The sequence below is a fragment of the Mustelus asterias genome, unplaced genomic scaffold (genome assembly GCF_964213995.1).
Source record: "Mustelus asterias unplaced genomic scaffold, sMusAst1.hap1.1 HAP1_SCAFFOLD_1017, whole genome shotgun sequence".
NCBI lineage: Eukaryota > Metazoa > Chordata > Chondrichthyes > Carcharhiniformes > Triakidae > Mustelus > Mustelus asterias.
Genome location: NW_027590962.1, coordinates 71,463 through 89,238, shown reverse-complemented (window position 1 = coordinate 89,238; position 17,776 = coordinate 71,463). Strand labels below are relative to the sequence as shown.

General features: G+C 49.8%; 1 protein-coding gene across 1 annotated transcript in view; it reads right to left on the bottom strand.

Annotated features, from left to right (window-relative positions):
* Positions 1 to 697: 697 nt before the first annotated feature.
* Positions 698 to 17,776, bottom strand: part of ndufa3 (NADH:ubiquinone oxidoreductase subunit A3) — an 88,478-nt gene continuing 71,399 nt past the window's right edge. The window contains exon 4 of the mRNA XM_078205814.1: positions 698 to 880. Within this exon, the coding sequence (XP_078061940.1) occupies positions 789 to 880 (92 nt within the window). The 3' untranslated portion in view covers positions 698 to 788. The remainder of the gene's footprint in view (positions 881 to 17,776) is intronic.

The following is a 17,776-nucleotide window of genomic DNA, read 5'->3' as shown; positions in this document are numbered from 1 at the left end:
CTCGCTCCCTCTCCTCTCTCTCGCTCCCTCTCCTCTCTCTCGCTCCCCCCCTCTCTCTCGCTCCCTCTCCTCTCTCTCGCTCCCTCTCCTCTCTCTCGCTCCCTCTCCTCTCTCTCGCTCCCTCTCCTCTCTCTCGCTCCCTCTCCTCTCTCTCGCTCCCTCTCCTCTCTCTCGCTCCCTCTCCTCTCTCTCGCTCCCTCTCCTCTCTCTCGCTCCCTCTCCTCTCTCTCGCTCCCTCTCCTCTCTCTCGCTCCCTCTCCTCTCTCTCGCTCCCCCCTCTCTCTCGCTCCCCCCCTCTCTCTCTCGCTCCCTCTCCTCTCTCTCGCTCCCTCTCCTCTCTCTCACTCCCTCTCCTCTCTCTCGCTCCCTCTCCTCTCTCTCGCTCCCCCCCTCTCTCTCGCTCCCCCCCCTCTCTCTCGCTCCCCCCCCTCTCTCTCTCGCTCCCTCTCCTCTCTCTCGCTCCCTCTCCTCTCCCTCTCTCTCGCTCGAAGACGAAGCTACTGAGCTCTTTGAGTGAGCTACTTGTCAGCTGCCCGTGTATTAGGGTTGACTTGTGCTTCCTCCTGTTGCCTCCGCAGTGCTCTGTGATGTTGAAGTACAGGATGAATACCAGTTGTTTGTTCCTGTGAGAGGCAACCCCAGATATAAGAGAGAGCGCAGTGACACGCAGAAGGTGATGGAAAATCGGGATCACATCTCGACTTGAGCGCTACTTTTATTGGAATTTCCACTGAAGGGAATATAAATATCCGGGAGCAGGGCACCCTCGACACGATTCAAACCCTGTCTCAAAGTTTCTTCATCCACTCCAGTGTGGGCCCGATCTTGTCACAAGGATGGGCAGGAATGTCTGGCATGTTCCCGTCATCCCGCACAGGAACTGGGGGAGGAAAACAGACAGCAGTGACGTTACCGAGAGAGAGAGAGCGGCAAAAAAAATTGGAGTTACAACAAATCAGTTAATGGGGGCGGGGACATATCAGAGTGTTACAGTGAGGGGTGTGGGGTATATCAGTGTTACAGTGAGGGGTGTGGGGTATATCAGAGTGTTACAGTGAGGGGTGTGGGGTATATCAGAGTGTTACAGTGAGGGGTGTGGGATATATCAGAGTGTTACAGTGAGGGGTGTGGGGTATATCAGATTGTTACAGTGAGGGGTGTGGGGTATATCAGAGTGTTACAGTGAGGGGTGTGGGGTATATCAGTGTTACAGTGAGGGGTGTGGGGTATATCAGATTGTTACAGTGAGGGGTGTGGGGTATATCAGAGTGTTACAGTGAGGGGTGTGGGATATATCAGAGTGTTACAGTGAGGGGTGTGGGGTATATCAGAGTGTTACAGTGAGGGGTGTGGGGTGTATCAGAGTGTTACAGTGAGGGGTGTGGGGTATATCAGTGTGTTACAGTGAGGGGAGTGGGGTATATCAGAGTGTTACAGTGAGGGGTGTGGGATATATCAGAGTGTTACAGTGAGGGGTGTGGGGTGTATCAGAGTGTTACAGTGAGGGGTGTGGGGTATATCAGTGTGTTACAGTGAGGGGAGTGGGGTATATCAGTGTTACAGTGAGGGGTGTGGGGTATATCAGTGTTACAGTGAGGGGAGTGGGGTATATCAGTGTTACAGTGAGGGGAGTGGGGTATATCAGTGTGTTACAGTGAGGGGTGTGGGGTATATCAGAGTGTTACAGTGAGGGGTGTGGGTTATATCAGAGTGTTACAGTGAGGGGTGTGAGGTATATCAGAGTGTTACAGTGAGGGGTGTGGGGTATATCAGTGTTACAGTGAGGGGTGTGGGGTATATCAGTTTTACAGTGAGGGGTGTGGGGTATATCAGAGTGTTACAGTGAGGGGTGTGGGATACATCAGAGTGTTACAGTGAGGGGTGTGGGGTATATCAGAGTGTTACAGTGAGGGGTGTGGGGTATATCAGAGTGTTACAGTGAGGGGTGTGGGGTATATCAGTGTTACAGTGAGGGGTGTGGGGTATATCAGAGTGTTACAGTGAGGGGTGTGGGGTATATCAGAGTGTTACAGTGAGGGGTGTGGGATATATCAGACTGTTACAGTGAGGGGTGTGGGGTATATCAGTGTTACAGTGAGGGGTGTGGGGTATATCAGTGTTACAGTGAGGGGTGTGGGGTATATCAGAGTGTTACAGTGAGGGGTGTGGGGTATATCAGTGTTACAGTGAGGGGTGTGGGGTATATCAGAGTGTTACAGTGAGGGGTGTGGGGTATATCAGAGTGTTACAGTGAGGGGTGTGGGGTATATCAGAGTGTTACAGTGAGAGGTGTGGGATATATCAGAGTGTTACAGTGAGGGATTTGGGATATATCAGAGTGTTACAGTGAGGGATTTGGGGTATATCAGAGTATTACAGTGAGGGGTGTGGGTTATATCAGAGTGTTACAGTGAGGGGTGTGGGGTATATCAGAGTGTTACAGTGAGGGGTGTGGGATATATCAGAGTGTTACAGTGAGGGATTTGGGGTATATCAGAGTGTTACAGTGAGGGGTGTGGGGTATATCAGAGTGTTACAGTGAGGGGTGTGGGGTATATTAGTGTTCCAGTGAGGGGTGTGGGGTATATCAGAGTGTTTCAGTGTGGGGTGTGGGGTATATCAGAGTGTTACAGTGAGGGGTGTGGGGTATATCAGTGTGTTACAGTGAGGGGTGTGGGGTATATCAGAGTGTTACAGTGAGGGGTGTGGGGTATATCAGAGTGTTTCAGTGTGGGGTATATCAGAGTGCTACAGTGAGGGGTGTGGGGTATATCAGAGTGTTACAGTGAGGGGTGTGGGGTATATCAGAGTGCTACAGTGAGGGGTGTGGGGTATATCAGAGTTGGGGTGTGGGGTATATCAGAGTTTTTCAGTGTGGGGTATATCAGAGTGTTACAGTGAGGGGTGTGGGGTATATCAGAGTGTTTCAGTGTGGGGTATATCAGAGTGCTACAGTGAGGGGTGTGGGGTATATCAGAGTGTTACAGTGAGGGGTGTGGGGTATATCAGAGTGCTACAGTGAGGGGTGTGGGGTATATCAGAGTTGGGGTGTGGGGTATATCAGAGTTTTTCAGTGTGGGGTATATCAGAGTGTTACAGTGAGGGGTGTGGGGTATATCAGAGTGTTACAGTGAGGCGTGTGGGGTATATCAGAGTGTTACAGTGAGGGGTGTGGGTATATCAGAGTGTTTCAGTGTGGGGTGTGGGGTATATCAGAGTGTTACAGTGAGGGGTGTGGGGTATATCAGAGTGTTTCAGTGTGGGGTGTGGGGTATATCAGAGTGTTACAGTGAGGGGTGTGGGGTATATCAGACTGTTACAGTGAGGGGTGTGGGGTATATCAGAGTGTTACACTGAGGGATGTGGGATATATCAGAGTGTTACAGTGAGGGGTGTGGGATATATCAGAGTGTTACAGTGAGGGGTGTGGGGTATATCAGAGTGTTACAGTGAGGGGTGTGGGGTATATCAGAGTGTTACAGTGAGGGGTGTGGGGTATATTAGTGTTCCAGTGAGGGGTGTGGGGTATATCAGAGTGTTTCAGTGTGGGGTGTGGGGTATATCAGAGTGTTACAGTGAGGGGTGTGGGGTATATCAGTGTGTTACAGTGAGGGGTGTGGGGTATATCAGAGTGTTACAGTGAGGGGTGTGGGGTATATCAGAGTGTTACAGTGAGGGGTGTGGGATATATCAGAGTGTTTCAGTGTGGGGTATATCAGAGTGCTACAGTGAGGGGTGTGGGGTATATCAGAGTGTTACAGTGAGGGGTGTGGGGTATATCAGAGTGCTACAGTGAGGGGTGTGGGGTATATCAGAGTTGGGGTGTGGGGTATATCAGAGTGTTTCAGTGTGGGGTGTGGGGTATATCAGAGTGTTACAGTGAGGGGTGTGGGGTATATCAGAGTGTTACAGTGAGGCGTGTGGGGTATATCAGAGTGTTACAGTGAGGGGTGTGGGTATATCAGAGTGTTTCAGTGTGGGGTGTGGGGTATATCAGAGTGTTACAGTGAGGGGTGTGGGGTATATCAGAGTGTTTCAGTGTGGGATGTGGGGTATATCAGAGTGTTACACTGAGGGATGTGGGATATATCAGAGTGTTACAGTGAGGGGTGTGGGATATATCAGAGTGTTACAGTGAGGGGTGTGGGGTATATCAGAGTGTTACAGTGAGGGGTGTGGGGTATATCAGTGTTACAGTGAGGGGTGCGGGGTGTATCAGAGTGTTACAGTGAGGGGTGTGGGGTATATCAGAGTGTTACAGTGAGGGGTGTGGGGTGTATCAGAGTGTTACAGTGAGGGGTGTGGGGGATATCAGAGTGTTACAGTGAGGGGTGTGGGGTCTATCAGAGTGTTACAGTGAGGGGTGTGGGACATATCAGAGTGTTACAGTGTGGGGTGTGGGATATATCAGAGTGTTACAGTGAGGGGTGTGGGGTATATCAGAGTGTTACAGTGAGGGGTGTGGGGTGTATCAGAGTGTTACAGTGAGGGGTGTGGGGTATATCAGAGTGTTACAGTGAGGGGTGTGGGGTATATCAGAGTGTTACAGTGAAGGGTGTGGGGTATATCAGTGTTATAGTGAGTGGTGAGGGGCATATCAGAGTGTTACAGTGAGGGGTGTGGGGTATATCAGAGTGTTACACTGTGGGGTGTGGGATATATCAGTGTGTTACAGTGAGGGGTGTGGGGTATATCAGAGTGTTACAGTGAGGGGTGTGGGGTATATCAGAGTGTTACAGTGAGGGGTGTGGGGTATATCAGAGTGTTACAGTGAGGGGTGTGGGGTATATCAGTGTTACAGTGAGGGGTGTGGGGTATATCAGAGTGTTACAGTGAGGGGTGTGGGGTATATCAGAGTGTTACAGTGAGGGGTGTGGGATATATCAGAGTGTTACAGTGAGGGGTGTGGGGTATATCAGATTGTTACAGTGAGGGGTGTGGGGTATATCAGAGTGTTACAGTGAGGGGTGTGGGGTATATCAGTGTTACAGTGAGGGGTGTGGGGTATATCAGATTGTTACAGTGAGGGGTGTGGGGTATATCAGAGTGTTACAGTGAGGGGTGTGGGATATATCAGAGTGTTACAGTGAGGGGTGTGGGGTATATCAGAGTGTTACAGTGAGGGGTGTGGGGTGTATCAGAGTGTTACAGTGAGGGGTGTGGGGTATATCAGTGTGTTACAGTGAGGGGAGTGGGGTATATCAGAGTGTTACAGTGAGGGGTGTGGGATATATCAGAGTGTTACAGTGAGGGGTGTGGGGTGTATCAGAGTGTTACAGTGAGGGGTGTGGGGTATATCAGTGTGTTACAGTGAGGGGAGTGGGGTATATCAGTGTTACAGTGAGGGGTGTGGGGTATATCAGTGTTACAGTGAGGGGAGTGGGGTATATCAGTGTTACAGTGAGGGGAGTGGGGTATATCAGTGTGTTACAGTGAGGGGTGTGGGGTATATCAGAGTGTTACAGTGAGGGGTGTGGGTTATATCAGAGTGTTACAGTGAGGGGTGTGAGGTATATCAGAGTGTTACAGTGAGGGGTGTGGGGTATATCAGTGTTACAGTGAGGGGTGTGGGGTATATCAGTTTTACAGTGAGGGGTGTGGGGTATATCAGAGTGTTACAGTGAGGGGTGTGGGATACATCAGAGTGTTACAGTGAGGGGTGTGGGGTATATCAGAGTGTTACAGTGAGGGGTGTGGGGTATATCAGAGTGTTACAGTGAGGGGTGTGGGGTATATCAGTGTTACAGTGAGGGGTGTGGGGTATATCAGAGTGTTACAGTGAGGGGTGTGGGGTATATCAGAGTGTTACAGTGAGGGGTGTGGGATATATCAGACTGTTACAGTGAGGGGTGTGGGGTATATCAGTGTTACAGTGAGGGGTGTGGGGTATATCAGTGTTACAGTGAGGGGTGTGGGGTATATCAGAGTGTTACAGTGAGGGGTGTGGGGTATATCAGTGTTACAGTGAGGGGTGTGGGGTATATCAGAGTGTTACAGTGAGGGGTGTGGGGTATATCAGAGTGTTACAGTGAGGGGTGTGGGGTATATCAGAGTGTTACAGTGAGAGGTGTGGGATATATCAGAGTGTTACAGTGAGGGATTTGGGATATATCAGAGTGTTACAGTGAGGGATTTGGGGTATATCAGAGTATTACAGTGAGGGGTGTGGGTTATATCAGAGTGTTACAGTGAGGGGTGTGGGGTATATCAGAGTGTTACAGTGAGGGGTGTGGGATATATCAGAGTGTTACAGTGAGGGATTTGGGGTATATCAGAGTGTTACAGTGAGGGGTGTGGGGTATATCAGAGTGTTACAGTGAGGGGTGTGGGGTATATTAGTGTTCCAGTGAGGGGTGTGGGGTATATCAGAGTGTTTCAGTGTGGGGTGTGGGGTATATCAGAGTGTTACAGTGAGGGGTGTGGGGTATATCAGTGTGTTACAGTGAGGGGTGTGGGGTATATCAGAGTGTTACAGTGAGGGGTGTGGGGTATATCAGAGTGTTTCAGTGTGGGGTATATCAGAGTGCTACAGTGAGGGGTGTGGGGTATATCAGAGTGTTACAGTGAGGGGTGTGGGGTATATCAGAGTGCTACAGTGAGGGGTGTGGGGTATATCAGAGTTGGGGTGTGGGGTATATCAGAGTTTTTCAGTGTGGGGTATATCAGAGTGTTACAGTGAGGGGTGTGGGGTATATCAGAGTGTTTCAGTGTGGGGTATATCAGAGTGCTACAGTGAGGGGTGTGGGGTATATCAGAGTGTTACAGTGAGGGGTGTGGGGTATATCAGAGTGCTACAGTGAGGGGTGTGGGGTATATCAGAGTTGGGGTGTGGGGTATATCAGAGTTTTTCAGTGTGGGGTATATCAGAGTGTTACAGTGAGGGGTGTGGGGTATATCAGAGTGTTACAGTGAGGCGTGTGGGGTATATCAGAGTGTTACAGTGAGGGGTGTGGGTATATCAGAGTGTTTCAGTGTGGGGTGTGGGGTATATCAGAGTGTTACAGTGAGGGGTGTGGGGTATATCAGAGTGTTTCAGTGTGGGGTGTGGGGTATATCAGAGTGTTACAGTGAGGGGTGTGGGGTATATCAGACTGTTACAGTGAGGGGTGTGGGGTATATCAGAGTGTTACACTGAGGGATGTGGGATATATCAGAGTGTTACAGTGAGGGGTGTGGGATATATCAGAGTGTTACAGTGAGGGGTGTGGGGTATATCAGAGTGTTACAGTGAGGGGTGTGGGGTATATCAGAGTGTTACAGTGAGGGGTGTGGGGTATATTAGTGTTCCAGTGAGGGGTGTGGGGTATATCAGAGTGTTTCAGTGTGGGGTGTGGGGTATATCAGAGTGTTACAGTGAGGGGTGTGGGGTATATCAGTGTGTTACAGTGAGGGGTGTGGGGTATATCAGAGTGTTACAGTGAGGGGTGTGGGGTATATCAGAGTGTTACAGTGAGGGGTGTGGGATATATCAGAGTGTTTCAGTGTGGGGTATATCAGAGTGCTACAGTGAGGGGTGTGGGGTATATCAGAGTGTTACAGTGAGGGGTGTGGGGTATATCAGAGTGCTACAGTGAGGGGTGTGGGGTATATCAGAGTTGGGGTGTGGGGTATATCAGAGTGTTTCAGTGTGGGGTGTGGGGTATATCAGAGTGTTACAGTGAGGGGTGTGGGGTATATCAGAGTGTTACAGTGAGGCGTGTGGGGTATATCAGAGTGTTACAGTGAGGGGTGTGGGTATATCAGAGTGTTTCAGTGTGGGGTGTGGGGTATATCAGAGTGTTACAGTGAGGGGTGTGGGGTATATCAGAGTGTTTCAGTGTGGGATGTGGGGTATATCAGAGTGTTACACTGAGGGATGTGGGATATATCAGAGTGTTACAGTGAGGGGTGTGGGATATATCAGAGTGTTACAGTGAGGGGTGTGGGGTATATCAGAGTGTTACAGTGAGGGGTGTGGGGTATATCAGTGTTACAGTGAGGGGTGCGGGGTGTATCAGAGTGTTACAGTGAGGGGTGTGGGGTATATCAGAGTGTTACAGTGAGGGGTGTGGGGTGTATCAGAGTGTTACAGTGAGGGGTGTGGGGGATATCAGAGTGTTACAGTGAGGGGTGTGGGGTCTATCAGAGTGTTACAGTGAGGGGTGTGGGACATATCAGAGTGTTACAGTGTGGGGTGTGGGATATATCAGAGTGTTACAGTGAGGGGTGTGGGGTATATCAGAGTGTTACAGTGAGGGGTGTGGGGTGTATCAGAGTGTTACAGTGAGGGGTGTGGGGTATATCAGAGTGTTACAGTGAGGGGTGTGGGGTATATCAGAGTGTTACAGTGAAGGGTGTGGGGTATATCAGTGTTATAGTGAGTGGTGAGGGGCATATCAGAGTGTTACAGTGAGGGGTGTGGGGTATATCAGAGTGTTACACTGTGGGGTGTGGGATATATCAGTGTGTTACAGTGAGGGGTGTGGGGTATATCAGAGTGTTACAGTGAGGGGTGTGGGGTATATCAGAGTGTTACAGTGAGGGGTGTGGGGTATATCAGAGTGTTACAGTGAGGGGTGTGGGGTATATCAGAGTGTTACAGTGAGGGGTGTGGGGTATATCAGAGTGTTACAGTGAGGGGTGTGGGGTATATCAGAGTGTTACAGTGAGGGGTGTGGGGTATATCAGAGTGTTACAGTGAGGGGTGTGGGTATATCAGAGTGTTACAGTGAGGGGTGTGGGATATATCAGAGTGTTACAGTGAGGGATTTGGCGTATATCAGAGTATTACAGTGAGGGGTGTGGGTTATATCAGAGTGTTACAGTGAGGGGTGTGGGGTATATTAGTGTTCCAGTGAGGGGTGTGGGGTATATCAGAGTTTTTCAGTGTGGGGTATATCAGAGTGTTACAGTGAGGGGTGTGGGGTATATCAGAGTGTTACAGTGACGGGTGTGGGATATATCAGAGTGTTTCAGTGTGGGGTGTGGGGTATATCAGAGTGCTACAGTGAGGGGTGTGGGGTATATCAGAGTTGGGGTGTGGGGTATGTCAGAGTGTTTCAGTGTGGGATGTGGGGTATATCAGAGTGTTACAGTGAGGGGTGTGGGGTATATCAGAGTGTTACAGTGAGGGGTGTGGGGTATATCAGAGTGTTACAGTGAGGCGTGTGGGGTATATCAGAGTGTTACAGTGAGGGGTGTGGGTATATCAGAGTGTTTCAGTGTGGGGTGTGGGGTATATCAGAGTGTTACAGTGAGGGGTGTGGGGTATATCAGAGTGTTACATTGAGGGGTGTGGGGTATATCAGAGTGTTACAGTGAGGGGTGTGGGGTATATCAGAGTGTTACACTGAGGGATGTGGGATATATCAGAGTGTTACAGTGAGGGGTGTGGGATATATCAGAGTGTTACAGTGAGGGGTGTGGGATATATCAGAGTGTTACAGTGAAGGGTGTGGGGTATATCAGAGAGTGTTCCAGTGAGGGGTGTCGGGGATATCAGAGTGTTACAGTGAGGGGTGTGGGGTATATCAGAGTATTACAGTGAGGGGTGTGGGGTATATCAGTGTTCCAGTGAGGGGTGTGGGGTATATCAGTGTTACAGTGAGGGGTGTGGGGTATATCAGTGTTACTGTGAGGGGTGTGGGGTATATCAGAGTGTTACAGTGAGGGGTGTGGGATATATCAGAGTGTTACAGTGAGGGGTGTGGGATATATCAGAGTGTTCCAGTGAGGGGTATGGGCTATATCAGAGTGTTGCAGTGAGGGGTGTGGGGTATATCAGTGTTCCACTGAGGGGTGTGGGGTATATCAGAGTGTTACAGTGAGGGGTGTGGGGTATATCAGTGTTACAGTGAGGGGTGTGGGGTATATCAGTGTTCCAGTGAGGGGTGTGGGGTATATCAGTGTTACAGTGAGGGGTGTGGGGTATATCAGTGTTACAGTGAGGGGTGTGGGGTATATCAGTGTTACAGTGAGGGGTGTGGGGTATATCAGAGTGTTACAGTGAGGGGTGTGGGGTATATGAGAGTGTTACATTGAGGGGTATGGTGTATATCAGAGTGTTACAGTGAGGGGTGTGGGGTATATCAGTGTTACAGTGAGGGATGTGGGGTATATCAGAGTGTTACAGTGAGGGGTGTGGGGTATATCAGTGTGTTACAGTGAGTGGTGTGGGGGTATATCAGTGTTACAGTGAGGGGTGTGGGGTATATCAGAGTGTTACAGTGAGGGGTGTGGGGTATATCAGAGTGTTACAGTGAGGGGTGTGGGGTATATCAGAGTGTTACAGTGAGGGGTGTGAGGTATATCAGAGTGTTACAGTGAGGGGTGTGGGGTATATCAGTGTGTTACAGTGAGGGGTGTGGGGTATATCAGAGTGTTACAGTGAGGGGTGTGGGGTATATCAGAGTGTTACAGTGAGGGGTGTGGGGTGTATCAGAGTGTTACAGTGAGGAGTATGGGGTATATCAGAGTGTTACAGTGAGGGGTGTGGGGTATATCAGTGTGTTACAGTGAGGGGTGTGGGGTATATCAGTGTTACAGTGAGGGGTGTGGGGTATATCAGAGTGTTACAGTGAGGGGTGTGGGGTATATCAGTGTTACAGTGAGGGGTGTGGGGTATATCAGTGTTACAGTGAGGGGTGTAGGGTATATCAGTGTTACAGTGAGGGGTGTAGGGTATATCAGTGTTACAGTGAGGGGTGTAGGGTATATCAGTGTTACAGTGAGGGGTGTGGGGTATATCAGTGTTACAGTGAGGGGTGTGGGATATATCAGAGTGTTACAGTGAGGGGTGTGGGGTATATCAGTGTTACAGTGAGGGGTGTAGGGTATATCAGTGTTACAGTGAGGGGTGTGGGGTATATCAGTGTTACAGTGAGGGGTGTGGTGTATATCAGTGTTACAGTGAGGGGTGTGGGGTATATCAGAGTGTTACAGTGAGGGGTATGGGGTATATCAGAGTGTTACAGTGAGGTGTGTGGGGTATATCAGTGTGTTACAGTGAGGGGTGTGGGGTATATCAGTGTTACAGTGAGGGGTGTGGGGTATATCAGAGTGTTACAGTGAGGGGTGTGGGGTATATCAGTGTTACAGTGAGGGGTGTGGGGTGTATCAGAGTGTTACAGTGAGGGGTATGGGGTATATCAGGGTGTTACAGTGAGGGGTGTGGGGTATATCAGTGTTACAGTGAGGGGTGTGGGGTGTATCAGAGTGTTACAGTGAGGGGTGTGGGGTATATCAGAGTGTTCCAGTGAGGGGTGCGGGGTATATCAGAGTGTTACAGTGAGGGGTGTGGGGTATATCAGTGTTACAGTGAGGGGTGTGGGGTGTATCAGAGTGTTACAGTGAGGGGTGTGGGGTGTATCAGAGTGTTACAGTGAGGGGTGTGGGGTATATCAGAGTGTTACAGTGAGGGGTGTGGGGTATATCAGTGTGTTACAGTGAGGGGTGTGGGGTATATCAGTGTTACAGTGAGGGGTGTGGGATATATCAGAGTGTTACAGTGAGGGGTGTGGGGTATATCAGTGTTACAGTGAGGGATGTGGGGTATATCAGTGTTACAGTGAGGGGTGTAGGGTATATCAGTGTTACAGTGAGGGGTGTAGGGTATATCAGTGTTACAGTGAGGGGTGTGGGGTATATCAGTGTTACAGTGAGGGGTGTGGGGTATATCAGTGTTACAGTGAGGGGTGTGGGGTATATCAGTGTTACAGTGAGGGGTGTAGGGTATATCAGTGTTACAGTGAGGGGTGTGGGATATATCAGTGTTACAGTGAGGGGTGTGAGGTATATCAGTGTTACAGTGAGGGGTGTGGGATATATCAGAGTGTTACAGTGAGGGGTGTGGGATATATCAGTGTTACAGTGAGGGGTGTGGGATATATCAGTGTTACAGTGAGGGGTGTGGGATATATCAGTGTTACAGTGAGTGGTGTGGGGTATATCAGTGTTACAGTGAGGGGTGTGGGGTATATCAGTGTTACAGTGAGGGGTGTGGGGTATATCAGTGTTACAGTGAGGGGTGTAGGGTATATCAGTGTTACAGTGAGGGGTGTGGGATATATCAGTGTTACAGTGAGGGGTGTGGGATATATCAGAGTGTTACAGTGAGGGGTGTGGGATATATCAGTGTTACAGTGAGGGGTGTGGGATATATCAGTGTTACAGTGAGGGGTGTGGGATATATCAGTGTTACAGTGAGGGGTGTGAGGTATATCAGTGTTACAGTGAGGGGTGTGGGATATATCAGAGTGTTACAGTGAGGGGTGTGGGATATATCAGTGTTACAGTGAGGGGTGTGGGATATATTAGTGTTACAGTGAGGGGTGTGAGGTATATCAGTGTTGCAGTGAGGGGTGTGGGGTATATCAGTGTGTTACAGTGAGGGGTGTGGGATATATCAGTGTTACAGTGAGGGGTGTGGGGTATATCAGTGTTACAGTGAGGGGTGTGGGATATATCAGAGTGTTACAGTGAGGGGTGTGGGGTATATCAGTGTTACAGTGAGGGGTGTAGGGTATATCAGTGTTACAGTGAGGGGTGTGGGGTATATCAGAGTGTTACAGCGAGGGGTGTGGGGTATATCAGAGTGTTACAGTGAGGGGTGTGGGGTATATCAGTGTTACAGTGAGGGGTGTGGGGTATATCAGTGTTACAGTGAGGGGTGTGGTGTATATCAGTGTTACAGTGAGGGGTGTGGGGTATATCAGTGTTACAGTGAGGGGTGTGGGGTATATCAGTGTTACAGTGAGGGGTGTGGGGTATATCAGAGTGTTACAGTGAGGGGTGTGGGATATATCAGAGTGTTACAGTGAGGGGTGTGGGGTATATCAGTGTGTTACAGTGAGGGTTGTGGGGTATATCAGTGTGTTACAGTGAGTGGTGTGGGGGTATATCAGTGTTACAGTGAGGGGTGTGGGGTGTATCAGTGTGTTACAGTGAGGGGTGTGGGGTATATCAGTGTGTTACAGTGAGTGGTGTGGGGGTATATCAGTGTTACAGTGAGGGGTGTGGGGTGTATCAGTGTGTTACAGTGAGGGGTGTGGGGTGTATCAGTGTGTTACAGTGAGGGGTGTGGGGTATATCAGTGTTACAGTGAGGGGTGTGGGGTATATCAGTGTTACAGTGAGGGGTGTAGGGTATATCAGTGTTACAGTGAGGGGTGTGGGGTATATCAGTGTTACAGTGAGGGGTGTGGGATATATCAGAGTGTTACAGTGAGGGGTGTGGGGTATATCAGTGTTACAGTGAGGGGTGTGGGGTATATCAGTGTTACAGTGAGGGGTGTAGGGTATATCAGTGTTACAGTGAGGGGTGTGGGGTATATCAGTGTTACAGTGAGGGGTGTGGGATATATCAGAGTGTTACAGTGAGGGGTGTGGGGTATATCAGTGTTACAGTGAGGGGTGTGGGATATATCAGAGTGTTACTGTGAGGGGTGTGGGGTATATCAGAGTGTTACAGTGAGGGATGTGGGGTATATCAGTGTTACAGTGAGGGGTGTGGGGTAGATCAGAGTGTTACGGTGAGGGATGTGGGGTATATCAGAGTGTTACAGTGAGGGGTGTGGGGTATATCAGTGTTACAGTGAGGGGTGTGGGGTATATCAGAGTTTTACAGTGAGGTGTGTGGGGTATGTCAGAGTGTTACAGTGAGGGGTGTGGGGTATGTCAGAGTGTTACAGTGAGGGGTGTGGGGTATATCAGTGTTACAGTGAGGGGTGTGGGGTATATCAGTGTTCCAGTGAGGGGTGTGGGGTATATCAGTGTTACAGTGAGGGGTGTGGAGTATGTCAGTGTTACAGTGAGGGGTGTGGGGTATATCAGAGTGTTACAGTGAGGGGTATATCAGAGTGTTACAGTGAGGGGTGTGGGGTATATCAGAGTGTCACAGTGAGGGGTGTGGGGTACATCAGTGTTACAGTGAGGGGTGTGGGGTATATCAGAGTGTTACAGTGAGGGGTGTGGGGAATATCAGAGTGTTACAGTGAGGGGTGTGGGGTATATCAGAGTGTTACAGTGAGGGGTGTGGGGTATATCAGTGTTACCGTGAGGGGTGTGGGCTATATCAGTGTTACAGTGAGGGGTGTGGGGTATATCAGAGTGTTACAGTGAGGGGTGTGGGGTATATCAGAGTGTTACAGTGAGGGGTGTGGGGTATATCAGTGTTACAGTGAGGGGTGTGGGATATATCAGTGTTACAGTGAGGGGTGTGGGGCATATCAGAGTGTTACAGTGAGGGGTGTGGGGTATATCAGTGTTACAGTGAGGGGTGTGGGGCATATCAGAGTGTTACAGTGAGGGGTGTGGGGTATATCAGTGTTACAGTGAGGGGCGTGGGGCATATCAGTGTTACAGTGAGGGGTGTGGGGTATATCAGTGTTACAGTGAGGGGTGTGGGGTATATCAGTGTTACAGTGAGGGGTGTGGGGTATATCAGAGTGTTACAGTGAGGGGTGTGGGGTATATCAGTGTTACAGTGAGGGGTGTGGGGTATATCAGAGTGTTACAGTGAGGGGTGTGGGGTATATCAGTGTTACAGTGAGGGGTGTGGGGTATATCAGAGTGTTACAGTGAGGGGTGTGGGGTATATCAGAGTGTTACAGTGAGGGGTGTGGGGTATATCAGTGTTACAGTGAGGGGTGTGGGGTATATCAGAGTGTTACAGTGAGGGGTGTAGGGTATATCAGTGTTACAGTGAGGGGTGTGGGGTATATCAGTGTTACAGTGAGGGGTGTGGGGTATATCAGTGTTACAGTGAGGGGTGTGGGGTATATCAGAGTGTTACAGTGAGGGGTGTGGGGTATATCAGAGTGTTACAGTGAGGGGTGTGGGGTATATCAGAGTGTTACAGTGAGGGGTGTGGGATATATCAGTGTTACAGTGAGGGGTGTGGGGTATATCAGTGTTACAGTGAGGGGTGTGGGGTATATCAGTGTTACAGTGAGGGGTGTGGGGTATATCAGTGTTACAGTGAGGGGTGTGGGGTATATCAGTGTTACAGTGAGGGGTGTGGGGTATATCAGTGTTACAGTGAGGGGTGTGGGGTATATCAGTGTTACAGTGAGGGGTGTGGGGTATATCAGAGTGTTACAGTGAGGGGTGTGGGGTATATCAGAGTGTTACAGTGAGGGGTGTGGGGTATATCAGAGTGTTACAGTGAGGGGTGTGGGATATATCAGTGTGACAGTGAGGGGTGTGGGGTATATCAGTGTTACAGTGAGGGGTGTGGGGTATATCAGTGTTACAGTGAGGGGTGTGGGGTATATCAGTGTTACAGTGAGGGGTGTGGGGTATATCAGTGTTACAGTGAGGGGTGTGGGGTATATCAGTGTTACAGTGAGGGGTGTGGGGTATATCAGTGTTACAGTGAGGGGTGTGGGGTATATCAGTGTTACAGTGAGGGGTGTGGGGTATATCAGTGTTACAGTGAGGGGTGTGGGGTATATCAGTGTTACAGTGAGGGGTGTGGGGTATATCAGTGTTACAGTGAGGGGTGTGGGGTATATCAGTGTTACAGTGAGGGGTGTGGGGTATATCAGTGTTACAGTGAGGGGTGTGGGGTATATCAGTGTTACAGTGAGGGGTGTGGGGTATATCAGTGTTACAGTGAGGGGTGTGGGGTATATCAGTGTTACAGTGAGGGGTGTGGGGTATATCAGAGTGTTACAGTGAGGGGTGTGGGGTATATCAGAGTGTTACAGTGAGGGGTGTGGGGTATATCAGAGTGTTACAGTGAGGGGTGTGGGGTATATCAGTGTTACAGTGAGGGGTGTGGGGGAGATCAGTGTTACAGTGAGGGGTGTGGGGTATATCAGTGTTACAGTGAGGGGTGTGGGGTATATCAGTGTTATAGTGAGGGGTGTGGGGTATATTAGAGTGTTACAGTGAGGGGTGTGGGGTATATCAGAGTGTTACAGTGAGGGGTGTGGGGTATATCAGTGTTACAGTGAGGGGTGTGGGGTATATCAGTGTTACAGTGAGGGGTGTGGGGTATATCAGAGTGTTACAGTGAGGGGTGTGGGGTATATCAGTGTTACAGTGAGGGGTGTGGGGTATATCAGAGTGTTACAGTGAGGTGTGTGGGGTATATCAGAGTGTTACAGTGAGGGGTGTGGGGTATATCAGTGTTACAGTGAGGGGTGTGGGGTATATCAGTGTTATAGTGAGGGGTGTAGGGTATATCAGTGTTACAGTGAGGGGTGTGGGGTATATCAGTGTTATAGTGAGGGGTGTAGGGTATATCAGTGTTACAGTGAGGGGTGTGGGGTATATCAGTGTTACAGTGAGGGGTGTGGGGTATATCAGTGTTACAGTGAGGGGTGTGGGGTATATCAGAGTGTTACAGTGAGGGGTGTGGGGTATATCAGTGTTACAGTGAGGGGTGTGGGGTATATCAGAGTGTTACAGTGAGGGGTGTGGGGTATATCAGAGTGTTACAGTGAGGGGTGTGGGGTATATCAGAGTGTTACAGTGAGGGGTGTGGGGTATATCAGTGTTACAGTGAGGGGTGTGGGGTATATCAGTGTTACAGTGAGGGGTGTGGGGTATATCAGAGTGTTACAGTGAGGGGTGTGGGGTATATCAGAGTGTTACAGTGAGGGGTGTGGGGTATATCAGTGTTACAGTGAGGGGTGTGGGATATATCAGTGTAACAGTGAGGGGTGTGGGGTATATCAGTGTTACAGTGAGGGGTGTGGGGTATATCAGAGTGTTACAGTGAGGGGTGTGGGATATATCAGTGTTACAGTGAGGGGTGTGGGATATATCAGTGTTACAGTGAGGGGTGTGGGGTATATCAGTGTTACAGTGAGGGGTGTGGGGTATATCAGAGTGTTACAGTGAGGGGTGTGGGGTATATCAGAGTGTTACAGTGAGGGGTGTGGGGTATATCAGTGTTACAGTGAGGGGTGTGGGATATATCAGTGTTACAGTGAGGGGTGTGGGGTATATCAGTGTTACAGTGAGGGGTGTGGGATATATCAGTGTTACAGTGAGGGGTGTGGGGTATATCAGAGTGTTACAGTGAGGGGTGTGGGGTATATCAGTGTTACAGTGAGGGGTGTGGGGTGTATCAGAGTGTTACAGTGAGGGGTGTGGGGTATATCAGAGTGTTACAGTGAGGGGTGTGGGGTATATCAGTGTTACAGTGAGGGGTGTGGGGTATATCAGAGTGTTACAGTGAGGGGTGTGGGGTATATCAGTGTTACAGTGAGGGGTGTGGGGTATATCAGTGTTACAGTGAGGGGTGTGGGGTATATCAGTGTTACAGTGAGGGGTGTGGGGTGTATCAGAGTGTTACAGTGAGGGGTGTGGGGTATATCAGTGTTACAGTGAGGGGTGTGGGGTATATCAGAGTGTTACAGTGAGGGGTGTGGGGTATATCAGAGTGTTACAGTGAGGGGTGTGGGGTATATCAGTGTTACAGTGAGGGGTGTGGGGTGTATCAGATTGTTACAGTGAGGGGTGTGGGGTATATCAGAGTGTTACAGTGAGGGGTGTGGGGTATATCAGTGTTACAGTGAGGGGTGTGGGGTATATCAGTGTGTTACAGTGAGGGGTGTGGGGTATATCAGTGTTACAGTGAGGGGTGTGGGGTATATCAGAGTGTTACAGTGAGGGGTGTGGGATATATCAGTGTTCCAGTGAGGGGTGTGGGGTATATCAGAGTGTTACAGTGAGGGGTGTGGGGTATATCAGAGTGTTACAGTGTGGGGTGTGGGGTATATCAGAGTGTTACAGTGAGGGGTGTGGGGTATATCAGAGTGTTACAGTGAGGGGTGTGGGGTATATCA